The following is a 20,243-nucleotide window of genomic DNA, read 5'->3' on the forward strand; positions in this document are numbered from 1 at the left end:
ATGGTTTTACCTATTCCAATCAACCCTGCAGCTGGTTAGGCTAGCTCTTATGTCCATATCTGTAAATTATTTATTCATTCAGTTGTATTTATTGAGCGCTTACTCTGTGCAGAGCACCGTACTAAGCGCTTGGGAGAGTACGCTACAACAATAAATGGACATATTCCCCGCCCAAAATGATCTTACAGTCTTGGCAGTGGGGAGACATATCAATACAAACAAATAAATGACAGATATGGACATAAGTGTTGTGGGGCTGGGAGGGGGGAAGAGTAAAGAGAGCAATTCAGGGCGACGCAGAAGGGAGCGGAAGATGAGGAAAGGGGGTTGTAGTCTGGGAAGGCCTCTTGGAGGAGAAAGAGTGCTGTTACCCCCTCTAGACTGCACGCTCATTGTGGGCTATGGATATGTCTGTTATATTGTTCTACTGGACTCTCCCAAGTGCTTAGTACAGTGCTCAGCACACAGTAAGCATTCAAAAAATACCAAATGACTGACTGGTTGGTCTTATTTCTGGGTACCCTGACACCCAGAAACCCAGGCATATTCCCAACATCCAGTGGTTCCCAATACTGGCTCTAAGGATAATGGCTCTAAGGAATGAAGGATTTTAGAGTCTGAATCACAGACCCTCATTGCTCCCTTTGCTCTTCCCCGCTCCCAGCCCCACAGTGCTTATGTACACATCTGTCATTTATTTATTTGTATTGATGTCTGTCTCTCCACCTCTAGACTGTAAGCTCGTCGTGGGAAGGGAACGTATCTATTTGTTGAATGGTGCCCTCCCCTGGGACATGTGGATCCAATGCCCGTTTCTTTATCAGGGCTGAAAACACACAACTGAATTCTGAACTTAGCCATCGAGCCTACCTCACGTTTAATTGGCTTTTCGCCACAGGAGAGCTTCAGGTTTTCTACTGGGAAGCCTTATAATGATCAAAGTTAATCTGGAAACTGACCTTCATCCATATGCCGCTAAAGGGCATATGGATATTGGGGGAATGAAGGAAACCTCGGGCAGACGATTCAAGCAGAAAATCGCTAGCTGAATTCAGAAGTCTCTTGAGCACCCTTTTAAATTATGACAGGTTCTAAACTGCAGCGGGGATGGGAAATGGCATTTTTCTGAACGTTTTCAAAGAGGGGAAGAAAAGGTGGATTCTGCACAGTTCCTGTTTCTTCATCCAGGTGTCTCTCTCCCCCATCTTCTCCTTGTTTTTGTCAATATTTCATTCGGTCACACTTATAGAGCCATTACTGAGTGCACATCACTATACTAAGCACTTGGAAGAGTACAATACAACAATTAACAGATGCGTTCCCTGTCCAAAGCGAGCTTACAGTCAAGTGGGTTGAGAATGATGTCACATGGTACAGAATTCCGAGGCTTTTTGAGCTCCACTCAATGCCTTGGACACACAACTTTTATATGATCGTAAAATGAAATTACCCCGATCTGATAGAAGCAATGTTGTCTGCCTTCTAGCACCTTTCGCCCTAGCAGCGGAAGAACTGTTTGTTGATTTTGTTCTCCTATCTTCCAGGGATCAATGTTCAAGTGAATCAGCCCCTGATTCTTTTTGCTATTTTAAAGACCAACATAATATAAACTATGGTGTTTATTTTTCAAGTACTGTGTGCCAAGCACTGTACTAAGCACTAATAAATCAGGTCCCACATGGGGCTCACAGTCTAAATGATCAAACAGTCGTATTTATTAAATGCTTTCTGAGTGCAGAATACTGAACTAAGCGCTTGGGAAAATGCAATATAACAGTTCCCTGACCACAGTCTAGAGGGGAGGATGGGAGAGAACAGATATGGAATCCCCATTTGGCAAACGAGGAAACTGAGGTCCAGAGAAGTGAAGTGATTTGGCCAACGAAATAACAGTAAAGATGGTATTTGTTAAGCCCTTACTATGCGCCAGGTACTGTACTAAGTTCTGGGGTGGATATGGGCTAATGGAGACGCAGTCCCTGTCCTACGCGGGGCTCCCAGTCTCAATCCCCATTTGACAGATAAGGTAATTGAGGCACAGAGAAGTAAAGTGACTTGCCCAAGGTCACACAGCAGACAAGTGGCAGAGCCGGGATGAGAACCCGTGACCTTCCCAGGCCTGTGCTCTATCCACCAAGCCACGCTGCTTCCCCACAGCAACCAGCATGGCAACCAAGCAGCGGAGCCAGCATTAGAATTTAGTTCCCCTCTCTCCCAGGCCCGGGCTCTTTCCACTAGGCCACGCTGACTTCCCATAATATCTGTCCCCTTCCAGTTGTTAGGAATGTCTCCGAGAGGCTAGCGCAAATTGAAACCAACAGTTCTGGGATAACGTCTGCTGAGTGCTAAAGTCCTCTGGGTCGGCTTCAGTGACCCACTGAGGCTCTCTGGCCTCTTATTCTTGCCCTCTCCACCCGTCCAGCCTCCTGTCACCCCACCCGTCAACTCTTCTCGTTTGACCTCTTCCTCCGCAGAATAGAGGGCAAACATTAAAAGTTCCAGTTGTCGGTCATCGGTTTCCTCTTCCTGTCGAGCCGCGGGAGATATTGTCTTCGTCCTCCTCTCTGGCCTCAACAATTTTTTTTTTTTTTACCAACTATGACTCATGCTAGACACATCCCCTTTCCAGCTTTAGCTTCCCCCACCTCATCCCGACATAACCCTAGGCTTTATTTTTACATTTGTTCCTCTAGAGGGAACTGAATCACTTCCCAGGTCCCTGCCGAGTCCTCTGTATAGCTGTCTTGTCTCCAAAATCGCTCTGGTCCCTGATTTCCTACTCCAACCCAGCCCGCACACTTCACTCTTCTAACGCCAACCTTCTCCCGCTACCTCGATCTCATCTATCTGGTCGCCGATCCCTTGCCCACGTCCTCCCTCTGGCTTGGAATTACCTCCCACTTCGTATCCAACACTTCCCACCTTCAAAAATCCTCCTAAACTCACATCTCCTCCGAGAGGCCTTCCACGACTAAGTCCTCATCTCCTCAACTCCCTTTCCCTTCTGCACCGTGTGTGCACCTGAATGTGTACCCTTTTAAGCATTCATGTTGACTCTTCTCTCAGCCTCACCGCACTTATGTACATGTCCTTCATTTGGTTTAATGTCTATCTCCCCCCTCTACTCTGTAAGCCTGCTGGGGTCCAGGTTTGGATCTACCAACGCTCTTGTATTGTAAGGTCATTGTGGGCAAGGAAAGTGTCTGTTTATTGCTCTGCACACAATAAGCGCTCAATAAATATGACTGCATGAATGAATGTTCTCCCAAGTATTTTGTACAATGTTCTGCACATAGTAAGTGCCCAGTAAATACCACTGATTGATCAATTTTTTCTATGGTTTTCATTGAGCGCTTACTATGTGTCAGGCACTGTGCCAAGCGCTGGGATGTATACAAATTAATCAGGCAGGGCACAGTCTGTGTGCGTGTTTTAATGGCATTTTTAAAATGCTTACTATGTGCCAGGCACTGTACTGAGCACTGAGGTAGATAAGTTAATCAGGTTGGACACAGTCCCTCATGGGGCTCGCAGTCTTAATCCCCATTTTACCAATGAGGTGATAGACCCAGAGAAGTGAAGTAAGTTGCACAAGGTCACACAGCAGACGTGGCGGAGCCACGATTAGAACCCAGGTCCTCTGACTCCCAGGCCCACGTTCTTTCCAATAAGCCATGCTGCTTCTATACCTCTAACTTTCCTTCTAGCAACCTCTTATGGAGCAGGAATTTGTTTAAAACCTCCCTGACCTTGCAGGTGTTGGTAACCACACCGCTTCCTGTTAAGAGGGATTCCATATGTTTATACCCTGTTGGGCGAAGAAGTGTTTCCTGTTTTGTGTTTTGAACCTACCCCTACCCCTTCACGTCTCTGGACCTTCTGGGTTGTTTTTATGGAATCTGCTTGACCACAATTCCACGATTACCCCGCTCAATCAATCAGTAGAATTTACTGAGCGCTTATCTGGTGCAGAGCTCTGTAGTAAGCTCTTGGAAAAGTACGATAAAGCTGACAGACACATTTCCTGCCCTCAAGGTGCTTACAAATCTAGAGGGCTCAGTTCCCATTAAGTTTCTATCGACTTCCTCACAATCTGTGACTTTCCAGGTTAATCTCTCCTCAACGGTCCAATTTTAGATGGTTATAAACAGGCAGGGAGGTGAAAATAAAAGGAGAATTCACAAATTCCACCCAGGTAATAAAGAGCCCATATCCCAATTGTGAGTACAGAAAAGAACAATAATCAGAAAAAAAAACAACTCAGCTGGATACTCACCGATGATGGAATCCCTCCGGAAAACATCTCTATCATAAATGTAAAAAGATAGGTGACGAAAAGTCCGAGGAATTTCACAGTAAAAATCTTCTCCATAAAAGGGGCTGTGAAAACAAACCAAATTATCAATCAGTCAATTGTATTTTTGAGGACTTATGCGCAGAGCACTAATAATAATAATAATAATTTTAATATCTGTTAAGCATTTACTGTGTGCCATACACTGTACTAAGTGGTGGGGTGGATACAAGCAAATCAGGTTGGACACAGTCGCTGCCTCATATGGGGCTCACAGTCTCAATTCCCACTTTACAGATGAGGGAACTCAGGTCCAGATAGGTGAAGTGACTTGGCCAACTTAACACAGTAATCAAGCAGCAGAGCCGGAATTGGAACCTACGACCTTCTGACTCCCAGCCTGTGCTCTATCCACTACACCACGCTGCTTCTCGGCGCTTCGGAGATTTCGCAAAACAGAAAATCCAGGGTATTTTACGGTTTATATTGAACGGAATTAAAACCAATCATAAAATGAACTGCCCACTTCAGAACTTCAGTAGGCATTCAGTAAATACCACTGACTGATTGTTCACTATGTTACTCTTACAAGCCCAGAATATTTTCTTGGCAATCAATCAGTGGTATTTATGGAGCGCTTACTGTGTGCAGAGCACTGAACTAAGCAGTGGGGAGAACACAATACAGTAGAATTAGTAGACACATTCCCTGCTCTCAAGGAATTCACCGTCTGGAGATTGTGATTCATTTGGTGACATATTCCAGGAATTTATTTGGTTGAATTTGAAGCACCCATTTGAGTGCTGTGGTGCTTGGTTTATTAGAGATATACACATGCATCAGTAAGACCAATATTTCTTGGAAGTGCATAGGCAGTAAGCCATCTGATAATAATAATGATTACTATGAGCCAACCACTGTTCTAAGCACTGGGGTACATACAAGATAATCAGGTTGGACACAGTCCCTGTCCCATATGGGGCTTACACAGTCTCAATCCCCATTTTATAGATTAGGTAACTGAGGCCCAGAGAAGTGAAGTGACTTAGCCAAGGTTACACAGCAGACAAGTGGCAGAGCCGGGATTAGAATCCAGGATCTTCTGATTCCCAGCCCCGTGCTCTACCCACTAGACAACACCGCTTCTCAGCATGATGGCAGCAAGACCCGACCTGGGGCTTGCAGCACTAAAGCAGCTGGACCCAAAAGCAGGCTGATACTCATCTCCTTGTGGGCAGGGAATGTCTCTACCAACTCTGCTGTATTGTCCTCTTCCAAGCGCTTAGTACAGTGTTCTGCACACAGTCAGCACTCAATAAATACCACTGGTGATGAGTCAGAAGGCTCCTTCAGGCCCTGGTCATGCTCCACAGAATCTGCCTGCCCGAGGGGCAGCAGTGTGGCCCTGTGGATCGAGCCCAGGCCTGCGAGTCAGAAAGCCCTGGGTTCTAATCCTGGATCCGCCACTTGTCTACTCTATGACCTTGAGAAGTCACTTTACTTCTCTGGGTCTCAGTTCCCTCATCTGTAGATTGGGGATTAAGACTGTGAGCCACACATGGAACAAGGGCTGTGTCCAACCTGATCAACTTATATCTATCCCAGCGCTTAGTACAGTGCTTTGTAAATGCTTAATAAATGCCATTAAAAAAAGACTGCAAGCCGCCACTTGAAAACATTTCTGAAATGTTTCCCCAGAGATAACAGAAATTTTAAGGGTAAGAACACGCTCGTTAGCCTGAAGAGCTGCCTGAAGTTTTGCGGCCGTTACCGCCATTTTACTTGTGAAATTCAAATTACAGTGCGAGCATTTCAAATTGCAGACATCCGACCTTCCTAGTCCTCCCCTTTTCCAATTTCTCGGAGAATTCCTGTCCGCGCATTCTCCCCTGTTATTCCTCCTGTCAGAGGCTTTGCCTTCTGCCGCAGACTTTTCCCCTCTTTCCCGAGCCTGCTGAAGGATGAGTCATCCTGGCAGATGCAACGTGCACCACAGATGGAGACTTAAAAATAAATCGCTAATTCTGATTAATAGGCTGAAAGCCAGTGGTTTTTCTGGTTAAACAAAACTCCCTATTGTTCTGGCCGTGCACAAGGCTTGGGATGGGGAGACATCGAGGGATCAAAGCCACGGAGAAGACACCCAAAATTCAATAATATTGTGGTCCTAAATTAAGCGCTTATGAAGCCTACTTCACTGCTTTAAGAAACATGTGCACCCACCATCCACAGAAATCCCTGTACCTAGATGTTTGTGAGGGCACCATGCCTAGTGAAAAAGAGAATGGGCCTGGGAGTCAGCGAACCTGGGTTCTGATCCTGACTCTGCCACATGCCTGTTGTGTAACCTTGGACAAGTCACGTCACTTCTCTGGGCCTCAGTTACCTCATTTGGAAAATGGGGATTAAGACGGGGAAACCCGTGTGGGGCAAGGCCTTGTCCAACCTGGTTTGCTTGTAACCACCCTAGCACTTATCTGCAGTACCTGGCACATAGTAGGTGCTTCAAAAATACCACAGTTATTACTAATATTATTATTATTCTCAGATGAATTTCAAGGTACCAAAGCATACTTAAAACGCTTGGTTCAACTCTTGTTCTCCCTCTCTTGAAGGCTGTGAGCCTCTTGTGGGAAAGGGACTGGGTCCAACCTGATTATCTTGTATCTATCCCAGAGCTTAGTAATACTAATAAATGTGGTGCCTGTAAAGCGCTTACCATGTGCCAAGCACTGCTCTAAGCACTGGGGTAGATACAAATTCATTAGGTCAAAAGCTGTCCCTGCCCCACATGGGGCCCCACAGTCTAAGTAGGAGGGAAGAGCAGGGATTGAAGCCCCACTTTACAGATGAGGAAACTGAGGCACAGAGAAGTTAAGTGACTTGCCCAAGGTCACACAGTAGGCAAGTGGCAGAGCTGGGCATTAGAACCCAGGTCTTCTGACTCCCAGGGCCGTTTTCTTTTCAGTAGGCCCCGCTGCTTGGCACACAGTGAGAACTTAAATACCATAATTACTATTATCATTATTATGATTTTTATTACTTTCTTCCAGCATAAAATGATATTTTACAACCATGGCTCTTCACGTCTGTGTGGTGCGGGGGTCATGATGAAGTCAATGAACTTTACCTAGCACAATCACATCTCAACCCACTGAAATCTCTGCCCTTCGAATGACATCAAAGAAAGAAACAAATGTCATTAAATCTCCCTCTTCCATCAGAACAAAATGCTCAGGACAACTGGGGAGTAGAAAAAGTTGCAAGATGCCAAAGGAAAAATGGGCTTATGCTTCAGGAAGACAAAATGGCAGCATGAGTTCAGATGAAGACATGGCTTGTATCTCCCACACGCTTGCACACAGTAAGTGCTCAATAAATGAGACTGAATGGGTGAATATTTAATAATGGAAGGAATTTTCTCAAAGGAGGAGCCAATGGCCAATAATAATCATCACTATAATTACTGATCGTCATTGGAGGTTGTCAAGACCAAGGAAGACGTTGGCGGAAAGGCTGCAGAAGAATGCCCTGCTAGAGCTCTGCTTCTCTGGGCAGGGAAAAGGGGAGGGACGGGAATAATCATAATTGTGGTATTTGCGAAGCACTTAATATGTACCAGGCACTACACTAAGCTCTGAGGTAGATGCAACCTAATCATTTGGACAATGTCCATGTCCCATACGGGGCTCACAGTTTTAATCTCCATTTTCCAGATGAGGTAACTGGGGTCCAGAGAATAATAATAATTATGGTATTTGTTAAGCGCTTACTATGTGCCGGGCACTATACTAAACACTGGGGTAGGTACAAGCAAATCGGGTTGGACGCAGTTCCTGTCCCATATGGGCCTCACAGTCCGAATCTCCACTTTACAGTTGAGGTAACTGAGGCCCAGAGAAGTGAAGTGAATTGCCCGAGGTCACCCATCAGACAAGTGATGGAGCCGGGCTTAGAACCCAGGCCCTTCTGACTCCCAGGCCTGTGCCCTATCCACTAGACCATGCTGCCAACTGTAAATCCCTCAACAGAAACAGAGAAGTTTCTCCAAGGAGGAGGAGGAGCCAACAGTCCAACGTTTTGATCCGGGTGGTCCCCGAACGCCCTCTACATCTACATATGCCTTCCTGCTCCCGTTCAGCTGGGACGCTTCCGTCGTCACACCCCGCTCTCGTCCCTCGCGATAAAAGAAGCATCTCCCCCTCTGAAACTGGAAAAACCTTATACCCCACCGTCTCCCCCTCGGCACCGAGCGGAATTTTTTTCCTCCCCATTGAGCCGTGCCAAACAATGTCTTCTTTCTGGCGGAATCAAAGGAGGGCCAAGGCGGCTGCGAGCTTCCCCTCCAATTACCAACTTAACCTTGGGGTAGCTCTTTCCACAGGAGCGGCTTTGTCTCCAACGGGGCCCCGCGAGGCCAGAGGTCAAACAGCAGTCAGGGCACGATTCCCGGCCCTCGGCGCATAGTTTCCAACAAGTCGGCTCCGGGGCCCTCTTTCCGAAGAAACTAAAATGGCGTCCTTCCTCACAGCTGGCCGCCCCTCACAGGCAAACGATCGCTCGCCAAGGGCATTTGGCGGCGGAAGCTGTAGATAGCTGGCGAGAGTTTTCTCACCCAGCAATCACGGAAGAAGCTCTGTACAAATAACTGTGGCATTTGCTAAGCACTTTCTCTGAGCCCGACCCTGTTTCAATAATAATAACTGTGGTATTTGTTAAACACTTACTGTACTAAGCGCTGGGGTATTATCATCATCAAGTGCCGTCGAGCCGTTTGCGATTCATAGTGGCTCTATGGATGTACTTTCTGCAGAAAGTCCTGTCTTCTGTCATAAAAGCGCTGGGGTGGATACAAGCAAAGGGGGTTGGACACAGTCCCTGTCCCACATTGGGCTCCCTGTCTCAATCCCCATTTTACAGATGAGGTAACTGAGGCCCAGAGAAGTGAAGTGACTTGCCTAAGGTCACCCAGCAGACAAGTGGCGGAGCCGAAATTGGAACCCATGACCTTCTGACTCCCAGGCCCGGGCTCTATCCACTAGGCCACGCTGCTTCATCTGTATCTTCCCCCAGTGCTTAGAACTGGGGCAGATACAAAATAATCAAGCCGTGTCCCACAAGAGGGTCACGATCTACTTCGACCCCTACTTTCCCCAACTTCGGAGGGGAAGCAGGTATTTCATCCCCATTTGACGATGAGGAAACTAACTGAATGAGCTATTGGAAGTGGTGAGGTCAATGTGTCTGTTTATTGTTATACTGTACTCTCCCAGGCGCATAGTGCAGTGCTCTGCATACAGTAAGTGCTCCATAAATATGACTGAATGAATGGTTCTTAAAGCAACATCTTCTGCTCCTTTGCTGCTTTCTGCTTTGACACCCACTGAATCCCGGGCTCCACTACTACTAGGAAAGGTTGTAAAAATGGAAAAGAGTGAAAGGCCCAAAGGATTACTTCTAAAGAGATAATGGGGGATTGAATATAGAGGAGGAGGAATCCAGATATCACAGAAAGGAATGAGAATGTTGAAGAAGATTTAGGCATTTGTTCCCCGGGGGATGGCAAATGACACCTCATTTGATAGGACGGACTGGCGGGGGTCTGCAAGTGGGTGTACACTGAGTTATGTTTGACTGAACTGGCCAGTGTTGTGAAAAATGTGTGTTGCGCATTGTGAAGAGAAATTCCTAACTGAATTTGGGTGGCTAGACAGGTTGGGAGTCATCTTATTGATCTGGATTTTTTATCCTTTTCCCTTCTCTCAGAAATTCTGGGAAATCACCTGGTTAGGTGGAGGAAAACTGAGCGGAGGCATGGGAGTGGAAAAGGTAACCAACTCTTCTTTAGGGCCTAATTGGGAGTAAGAAACCCTTGGGGATTGGAACTATCCATTTAGAAGATCAAAAGGGAATTTGTTTGAGAGAAGGCAGCTCCCTCAAAGAGGGCAATTGGTTGTCTTCCTCAAAGAGGCACCTGCCTCCATCAAATAGTTAAGTGTGAAACTGCAAAGGCGGTAATTGGGAGAGAATTTGCAATTGCTCTAGAATTACTCCAGTCTAGAAGTGTCTGTAGGGGTGGTGATTTAGAGACTATTGCTGAAATTCTACTGCATTAGATTTTGCTAATTCGGTAAAAGAGGTATACTAGCAAGTCAAATACCAACAATATGGCAAATCACACAGCCTAGTGGAAAGAGCCCAGGCCTGGAAGTCAGAAGAGTTGGGTTCTAATCCCAACTCCACCATTTGGTTCCACCATTAGGCAAGTCACTTCACTTTTCTGTGCCTCAGTTAACCTCGTTTGCAAAGTGAGGATTAAAACTTTCAGCCCCATGTGGGACAGGGTCTGTGTCCAATTGTGCTTGTATCCAACCCAGCACTTAGTATAGTGCCTGGCACACAGTAAGGGCTTAACAAATACCAGAATTATTGTACTCTCCCAAGCGCTTAAAAAGTGCTCTGCACTCAGTAAGTCCTCAATAAATACGAATGAATGAATGAACACAAGCTAATCAGGTGAGACACAGTCCTGGCAAACGCAGTCTAAGGTGGAATGATCGCCTTGTGGAAAGGAACTGCGACTCTACTGTACTGTAATAATAGTAATAATTTGATATTTGTTAAGCGCTATGTGCAGCGCACTGTTCTAAGCGCTGGGGTAGATACAGGGTAATCAGATTGTCCCAAGTGAGGCTCACAGTTAATCCTCATTTTACAGACGAGGTAACTGAGGCACAGAGAAGTTAAGTGACTTGCCCAGAGTCACACACCTGACAAGTGGTAGAGCCGGGATTCGAACCCATGACCTCTGACTCCCAAGCCCAGGCTCTTTCCACTGAGCCACGCTGCTTCTCTTCAAGAGAGTACTGCTGGTACTCTCCCAAGCACTCAGTACAGTGCTCTGCGCACAGTGCGTGCTGCATAAGTACTACTGATTGAACGGATGTTCAATCCCCATTTTTATAGATGAGGTAACTGAGGCACAGAGAATCACCAGCACCAGGAATCCGGGAACCAGAAACCCCGCATCTTCTGAACTTCCATTTTTTTTTCCAACTTCTCACAGACGGTGCTCGGAAAGGAAAAAGGAAAGTCAAACTGTCCTAAGTGAATCATGCAAGCTCAACCACTTTGCTTTTCTTCCAGTTCTGTGTTCTATTGCAAAATCCTGTGCTTATTTCCCAACGTTTGGTTTTGGTGGGGGGGAGAAGTGTAGAGAGCTCTTGCAATAGCCGACTTGTATGCTTGGCACACTTTGAGAAACAGAGAGAGCGAGCTACATGATGAATAATAATGAAACCCCCAACCAAACCTCTTTGTGAAGAGATTCTTTTCAGCTGTCTTTGTTCTTAAAATCCCTGGGAGATTTACCATGCGACAGAGAATTCCACATCCTCTGGCAGTTCCACAACTTCAGAAACTCAGGATCATTTCTCTGGGTGAACCGAAGACCCAAGGTCACAATTCAGGCCGGGCTGGAAGCAGGAGAGATTAAGCACTGGACTTTTTCTGAATAACGCCACAATATACTAACACTTCACTCTCCTGGGAGTCAGAAGGACCTAGGTTCTAATCCTGGCACTGTCACTTGTCTGCTGTGGGACCCTGGGCAAGTCACTCCACTTCTCTGAGTCTCAGTTGCCTCATCTGGATAATGGGGATTAAGACTGTGAGCCCCATGTGGGACAGGGACTGTGTCCAACCTATCTTGTATCTACTCCAGGGCTTAGTACAGTGCCTGGCACAAAGTAAGCATTTAACAAATAACCTAAAAAAAAAATGCAGGAGCCCACCTGATCCCAAATGGCTACTATACATAAAATCCGAAGACGTGTTACGCACTAATCGTTGACGTAATCCAGATTCCGTTGTGAGCTCGTCTCTAGACTGTTGGTTCATTGTGGGCAGGGAATGTGTCTGTTCTTTTGTACTCTCCCAAGTGCTTAGTACAGTGCTTTGCACTCAGCAAGTACTCAACAAACACGATTGAATGAATGAACCTACTTTGACTGGATTGTGAGATATGCCAGTGTCCATAATTTCCAAATAGAATGTGGAAAACAGATCCATCCCTGACCAGGGACCCAGTCTTATGAAAGGCAGGCCTTCATTCATTCCATCGTATTTACTGAGCACTTACTGTGTGCAAAGCAATGTCTTAAGCACTTAAGGCAATGTGGCCAATTGGAAAGAGCGTGGGTCTGAGAGCCAGAGGACTTGGGTTCTAATCCTAGCTCCACTGGTTGCCTGCAGTGTGACCTTGGCAAGTCACTTCACTGGGCTTCAGTATCCTCATCTCTAAAATGGGGGTTCAATACCTGTTCCTCCCCTGACTTAGAGTGTAAGCCACATGTGGGAAGAGAGATTCTGTCCAACCTAATTACCTGGCACCTACCCCAGCATTTAGGACAGTGTTTGGCACATAGTAAGTACTTAACAAATACCATCATCATTATTATTAGAAGAAGACCTAGTAGATAGAGCACGGGCCTAGGAGTCAGAAGGTCATGGGTTCTAATGCCGGCTCCATCACTTGCCTGTTGTGTGACCTTGGGCAAGTCACTTCACTTCTCTACGCCTCAATTACCTCATCTGTAAGATGGGGATGAAGACTGTGAGCCCAATGGTCACAGGGAGTGTGTCCCACCTGATTTGCTTGTATCCACACAGTGCTTAGTACAGTGCCTGGCACATAGTAAGCACTTAACGAATACCACAATAATTATTATTATTGGCCTTCTGCGAGCAAACAGAATTAGTCACTTGACTCTTGATTATGCTTCATCCCCTTACTGTAGCACATCAGCCCGATTGGTTCTTAGAGAAGCCCACTGGTGAATTCACTTCCAGTTGAGCAACCAATCCCACAGCCCACGCCTGCACCACCCCACCCTACAGAACCAGACTCCGGTGGGCTCAAGATGGGGCAAGCTCTAGCCCCAACCCTTGTCTGTTGGGAGACCTTGGGCAAATCACTTCACTTCCTTGGCCCTCAGTTCCCTCATCTGTAAAATGGGGATTAATAGTAATTAATAATTACGGCATCTGTTAAGCAGTTACTATGTGCCAAGCACTATTCTAAGCACTGGGGTAGATACAAGGTAATCAGGTTGGACACAGTCCCTGTCCCACGTGGGGCTCACAGTCTCGATCCCCATTTTACAGATGAGGTATCTGATGTCCGGAAAAGTTGACTGACTTGCCCAAGGTCACACGGCACACGTGGTGGAGCCGGGACTAGAACCCACGACCTCTGACTCCCAAGCCCGTGTTCTTGCCGCTAGCCCAAGCTGCTTCTCTAAAACTGTGAGCCTCATGTGGGACAGGGACTGTGTCCAACCTGAGCCTGTACCTCCCCCAGCGCTTAGAAAAGTGCTTGACACATAGTAAGTGCTTAATGAATACCATTATTACAATTATCCTGGGATTTACATGCCCGATCTGACCTTTCCAGAGGCATTTCCCTCCAAAGACTGGTAGAGGGGGAGGCTGGCACAGAGGGAGGAGGGAAAGATGCCGTCAAGACAGCTGCAAAGCCTGACCCCTTGGCTTCCTCTTTTGCCCAACTGTTAGGGCGGTTTTACCCACAGTCACCGGACTTGGGCCTCCGGGGATTTTGGGTTTGGGGTTAGAAGGAGGTTAGCATCCCTCAGGGAGTCCTGGAGCACCTCTAAGGCACCCGATACCCCAGCAAAATAGGCCAGATTTGCTGCCCATCTTGGGGAGCGAGGAGAGACATAAGCATGGATTGATTAGACTTCCCCGGAACAAGGAGTCTGACAAAACCTCAGACTTTCTCCTGACGAACTATTCATTCGGAGAGACCAAGCTCCGTCAGCTCTTACAGGCTGTTCTCCTATTCCCTCTGCACTTGAAATCCCGATTTTAGCTTCAAGCGTTTCCGGTGCTTGCGCACTGCACTTCCCTTTAGAAACCAGCTGACCTTGGGGTCTCCGTCGCCCGCCTCGGATGGTATTTATTCGGCTCCCTGGGTGGTAAGTCCCTGAAGGTGCTCTGGCTGCTCAACCGTGTACTTCTAGCACAAGACATCAGGATGAATTATTCCATGGCAGGAGGAAAAAAAAAACTGGGATTCCCTCTCTTTGATAAAGAAGCAGAAGGTTGGTCGGTGCAACTCACCTTCATGTCTCCTTGGTCTTTAAACATCCTGAGTGCAAACGCAAGGATGGAGTGGGGATCCCATCTTGTCGCAGGACAAGATTGGGTCACCCTGGCTTCTACACACTAGCCAGAAACTCCGCTCTGAAGTTGCCAGGGTTGCCCTCCCAAGGATCGTTTACTTTCGGCCACCTGGGCTCCTCTTAATCCCTGCACTGTCTGGGGTCCATCTCCTAGAGTCCCCTGTGCCTTCCGGGGCCCACCGCCCATAGTCCTCCTCTGCCCGCATACATTGGTCTGTTTCTTTTTTCTTTAAAAATAGCAACAACAATCATATTTATTGAGCATTTACTTGGTGCCAAGCACTGGGATGAATAAAAGACATAATGGATCCAGTCTGTCTCATAAGAGGCTCAGAGTCCAAAGGAGGGACCGATGAGGAAAGTGAGAGAAAGAGTGACTTGCTCAAGGTCACACAGCCAGTGGAGTGAGATCTGAACCCAGATCACCCCATCCCCAGGCTCTCTCCACTGTGCCAGCCTCCACTCTTACTCTTAAATACAGTCCATTCATTCACTTCTGGCTACGTTTATTAATAATAATGATTAATAACAGCCCTTAAGTGCTTCCTATGTGCCAATCACTGTACTAGGCACTGGGACTCATGATCTAAATAGGAGGTAATAGGATTTACAATTTAATCCCTATTTTACTTATGAGGAAACTGAGGCACAGAGAAGCCAAGTGAGTTACCCAAGGTCACACAGCAGACAAGTGATAGTGCCAGAATCAGAACCCAGGTCCTTTGACTCCCGGGCCTTTGCTCTTACCACTAGGCCACACTGTTGAAGAGTAGAAGCCCTTTGAGAGCACAGGGGTGGTCCATTACTTGAGCAGCATGTCTTTGTGGATAGAGCAACGGACCTGGGAGCCAGAAGGACCTGGGTTCCAATCCCGGCTCTGTCACTTGTCTGTTGGGTGACCTTGGGCAAGTCACTTCACTTCCTCTGGGCTTCCGTTACATCATTTGTAAAATGGGGATTAAGAATGTGAGCCCCATGTGGGACAGGGATGTGTCCAAACTGAGTACCTCATGTCTGCCCCAGTGCTTAGAACAGTACACAGTAAGTGCTTAACAAGTTCCATAGTTATGATTATCATTTGCATGAACCCCAATCACCTCCTCCAGAGTGCTATCTACAGTAGCTGCTTCGTTAAAGAATAATTATGGTATTTAATAATAATAATGTTGGTATTTGTTACGTGCTTACGTGCCAGGCACTGTACTAAGCGCTGGGGCGGATACAAGCAAATCAGGCTGGACACAGTCCCTTTCCCACGTGAGGCTCACAGTCTCAATCCCCATTTTACAGACGAGGTAACTGACGCACAGAGAAATGAAGTGACTTACCCAAGGTCACACAGCAGACCAGTTGTGGAGGTGGCATTAGAACCCATGACCTTCTGACTCCCAGGCCCATGCCCTATCCACTATGCCATGCTGCTTCTCAACTGATGCCGATGATGTCCTCTTACAAGGATTGCAAAAGCACACATTTCAATGTGGTCATACCATACAGACGTCTATTAATTTAGGGGATTTCTTTCGTTGGTAAAGAGACCAGAAAGTTTCCAAATTACAAGAACTCTAATAGATGTGGGGGGTGGGGAAGAGAACAACAGGCCGAGTCTGGGTGGGAAGGCAACCCAGTCCTTGTTTCCTGAGAAGCAGCCCAGGCCTGGAAGTCAGAAGGACCCGGGTTCTAATCCCAGCTCAGCCACTTGTTGACTGTGTTACCTTGGTCAATTCACTTAACTGCACTGGGCCTCAGTTCCCTCATCTGTCAAATGGGGTTAAGACTGTGAGCCCCATGTGGGACAGGGACTGTGTCCAATCAACCCCAGCACATAGAATAGTGCTTGGCACATAGTAAACGCTAAACAAATACCATTATTATTATTATTATTATTATTGAGCGCTTACTTAAATACCATTAATTATTATCATCAGATTCTGTTGACCATCAATTCCCAATGGCTCATTTTCACAATCAGACTGTAAACGCTCACTGAGCCAGGACTCTCCTGTATATTCACCAAGTCACCTGAAAATTGCCCTGCCCACACCAGAGAGCCAAACCTGCTGTTGAAGGTGGCAGTCATTATTCCGTGCAGCGTGTAAAGACGCAGGGAAATCTAATGGATAGCACTTGGGGGTGGGAGTCAGGAAGGCTGGATTCTGACCCCAGCTCCACTACTGTGCGACCTTGGGTGAATCGCTTAATCGCTCTGTGCCTCAGTTTCCTCATCTGTACTATGGAAATTAAACACCTGTTCTCCCTCCCACTTAGACTGCATGACCCACGCTCACGAGTCCTATAGCCACGACATCTGGACCCTAACTCTCTCCTTCTCCACCCACCCCTTATCACTGCTTTAAAAATCTACCGGGATTTCTTTTATGGCATTTGTTAAGCACTCATTAGGTGTCAAGCACTGTTCTAAGTGCGTTGGGTTAGATACAAATCAGATTTTTGAAGAGGAAATCTGTGGGGGAAGCAATTATGCGTTATTATTGGAGTGACTGTTAAATCAACTTGCTCGCCATTTTAAAAGCACAAATCATTAATAAACCATTGGACCTTTCATTTAAAAAATCCATTACAATATTTAATACTTCCTCTCCTGAGACTGCTCATCTCCTTCCTTCACCAAAAAGGATTCTAGCTCTCTAGTGCTTTTAATCATCTCTAAAATGTACGTGGTCTATTTTCTGAATCGACAATTTTCAATTTTCACTATTATTCCTCTAGAAGAGCAAGTTTCTAAACCCATTTAAATCAAAATGAACTTTCATCTGATAAGACTCCTTAAAATCCATGGTATATTTTATTCACCACAACGTTATCTGTAAAACACTCAAACCTGATAAAATGGTGGAAAAATTATTTCAAAGACCCTCACCAAAATATTTTTTTTCCAGAAGACACACGACAAGGAAAACTGGAAAATGCTCAAAACTTGAAATGAAAAATTCCCTATTACGAACTCTCATACACACACAAACACAGAGTATATTAATACATAATATATTCATGTATACATATATACACATAAATAGTTAAATCTGAGTTTAAACAACTATGTTAATGAAAAAAGCAACCTCACTGATTAGATATCAGGGAGAGAGAAATGTATATTTGTGGGGAATTGAACCTTCCTGGATAGCAGTGGTACCGGGTTTAAGAACAATTTTAAAAGTTGGTTTACATGTTTTAATTGTTCAATTATTCCGTTCTTTCTGCGGGATAAGACATCAATTTCCTCCTTGATTTCACCTTCCCTGCCTCCTGATTATTACCATTATAAATAAAAGGAACATTATGGGGGTGTATATCTTCCTCATCTGGGGCAGAGGAACAGCACAATGAACACACTAGGGTGTTTTCTTGATGTGTTATTATTCCACATTGCAATAAAAGACAGATAATGTGTTGGTAGGTGGGGGGGCGGTCAAACTCAATTTCAATCAGCCTCCCTAGAGATGTCAAAGTACCTGGATATTGAGCTGAAGTCTTCAGGGTGAAAATCCACTGCCTTGAAAATGGAAAATGTGCAATAAAGATGAGGGGGGAAAGATATTTCCCTACCAAAGAAAAACTCCTCACAGGGAGCAATATGTCTGAACCAAGAGAAGTGTTTTTGCCTGTTTAAAGGAATAGAAGATTGTTGCTTTCTGTATCTTGACTTCTATCCCATCACTGATATCCAGTACTTTGGTTCTCCTCCTGGCCTGGAATTCCTTCCCTCTTGGTATCTGGCAATCCATCATTCTCCCCACCTTCAAAACCCTCCTGATATCACTTCTCCAAGAGGTTTTCCCAGTCAAAGCCTTTAATTCCCCTAACCACCCTCCCCGCTGCTACAAGAAGCAGCGTGGCCCAGTGGACAGAAGCCCGGGCCTGGGAGTCAGAAGGACCTGGGTTCTAATCCCAGCTCCTCCACTTGTCTGCTGAGTGACCTGGGGCAGGTGGCTTCACTTCTCTGGGCCTCAGTTACCTCATTTGTAAAATGGGGATGAAGATTGTGAGCCCCATGAGGGACAAGGACTGTGTCCAACCCGATTTGCTTGTATGCACCCCAGCGGTTGGGACAGTGCCTTGCACTTAGTAAGCATTTAACAAATACCACAATTATTATTATTATTATTACATGCACTAAGCTATATACCCCCTAAGTACTTTGATACTAACCCAGCCCTTCTGGCACTTATGTACTTAGACTGTGAGCTTGTCGTGGGCAGGGAATGTGTTTGCTGTAGTAGTGTACTCTCCCAAACGCTTAGTACAGTGCTTTGCACACAGTAAGCTCTCAATAAATATGTCTGGATGAATGAATGTACACATCTTTCTATGGTATTTCCCCTACCTGTAGTCTTCCTACTGTCTCCCCTTTTAGCAGCTATGGCACTCATTGCTGGGTTTTTCCCACATTCCATTCTCCTAATATTTGTTAAGCACTTACTATGTGCCAAGCACTGTTCTAAACACAGGGGCAGATGGAAGGTAATCAGACTGTTCCCATGAGGGGTGCACAGCCTTAATCCCCATTTTAGAGATGAGGTAACTGAGGCACAAAGAAGTTAAGTGATTGGCCCAAAGTCACCCAGCTGACAAAGTCTACTGATGCACTGGATGGATCAATTGTATATACTGAGCCCTTACAGTGGGCAGAGGACTGTGCAAAATGCTTGCACTGCACTAGAATGAGCAGAGAGGCAGTTTATGGTGCAAACAATACTATATAGACTTCCCCCTCCCCATGCAGATGGCAGAGTTCAAGGGTATTCAAACAATAGTTTTGATCAAGCAAGATTTGTTACCATAGAGATTTCTCCACTATTTTGGTCCTGAAAACTTCCTCCTGGTCCAGGTTGACGGTACAGTAACAATCCCTCATCTTGTTTGGCCCTGGATATGTAGGAAGATTTTTGGCTTCTCCTGAAAGGTAAAAAGAAGAGAGTCAGTTATCATTTTCCAGTCTTGATGCACTTTCTTCCAGGATTTATTAATCTGCATCCTTGTTTGAATGACCAGAGCTGCTGTTATAAAAGATATGGTAAATCAGCACTATTCAATCAGTTCTAATCCCGGCTCCGCCACTTGTCAGCTGTGTGACCTTGGCCAAGTCACTTCGCTTCTCTGGGCCTCAGATACCTCATCTGTAAAATGGAGATTAAGACTGTGAGCCCCACGGGTTCAACCTGCTTACCTTGTATCTACCTCAGCATTTAGAACAGTGCTTGGCACATAGTAAGTGCTTAATAATAATAATAATAATGTTGGTATTTGTTAAGCGCTTACTATGTGCAGAGCACTGTTCTAAGCGCTGGGGTAGACACAGGGGAATCAGGCTGTCCCACGTGGGGCTCACAGTCTTAATCCCCATTTTACAGATGAGGGAACTGAGGCACAGAGAAGTTAAGTGACTTGCCCACAGTCACACAGCTGACAAGTGACAGAGCTGGGATTCGAACTCATGACCTCTGACTCCAAAGCCCATGCTCTTTCCACTGAGCCACGCTGCTTCTGCTTAACAAGTATCATTATTGCTTAACAAGTATCATTATTATTATTTGGTTCATTCGGGTCCCAGATACTTTGGTCTCCTTTAGCCAGAGGTGGACAGCCAAAAAAAAGTTTGGATAATGAAGACCGAATTTCTCTGGGGCCTGAATTATCCTAATCATTTGCTAATTTAAGCAAGATTTTGTTATAATGGTGTTTGTTAAGTGCTTACTATGTGCCAGGCTCTCTACTAAGCACTGGGG

The 20,243-nt window shown here is 45.9% G+C and overlaps 1 protein-coding gene across 3 annotated transcripts in view; it reads right to left on the reverse strand.

Moving 5' to 3' along the window:
• Positions 1-20,243, reverse strand: part of RASA3 (RAS p21 protein activator 3) — a 172,204-nt gene that overhangs the window by 66,385 nt on the left and 85,576 nt on the right. For all 3 annotated transcript variants that reach the window (XM_029048305.2, XM_029048302.1, XM_029048303.1), the window contains exons 2-3: positions 19,296-19,413; positions 4,277-4,380 (exon numbers count right to left, since the gene is read on the reverse strand). In XM_029048305.2, coding sequence (XP_028904138.1) covers positions 4,277-4,380; positions 19,296-19,372 — 181 coding nt within the window. In that variant the 5' untranslated portion in view covers positions 19,373-19,413. The remainder of the gene's footprint in view (positions 1-4,276; positions 4,381-19,295; positions 19,414-20,243) is intronic.

This window comes from Ornithorhynchus anatinus, chromosome 20 (genome assembly GCF_004115215.2).
Source record: "Ornithorhynchus anatinus isolate Pmale09 chromosome 20, mOrnAna1.pri.v4, whole genome shotgun sequence".
Taxonomy (NCBI): domain Eukaryota; kingdom Metazoa; phylum Chordata; class Mammalia; order Monotremata; family Ornithorhynchidae; genus Ornithorhynchus; species Ornithorhynchus anatinus.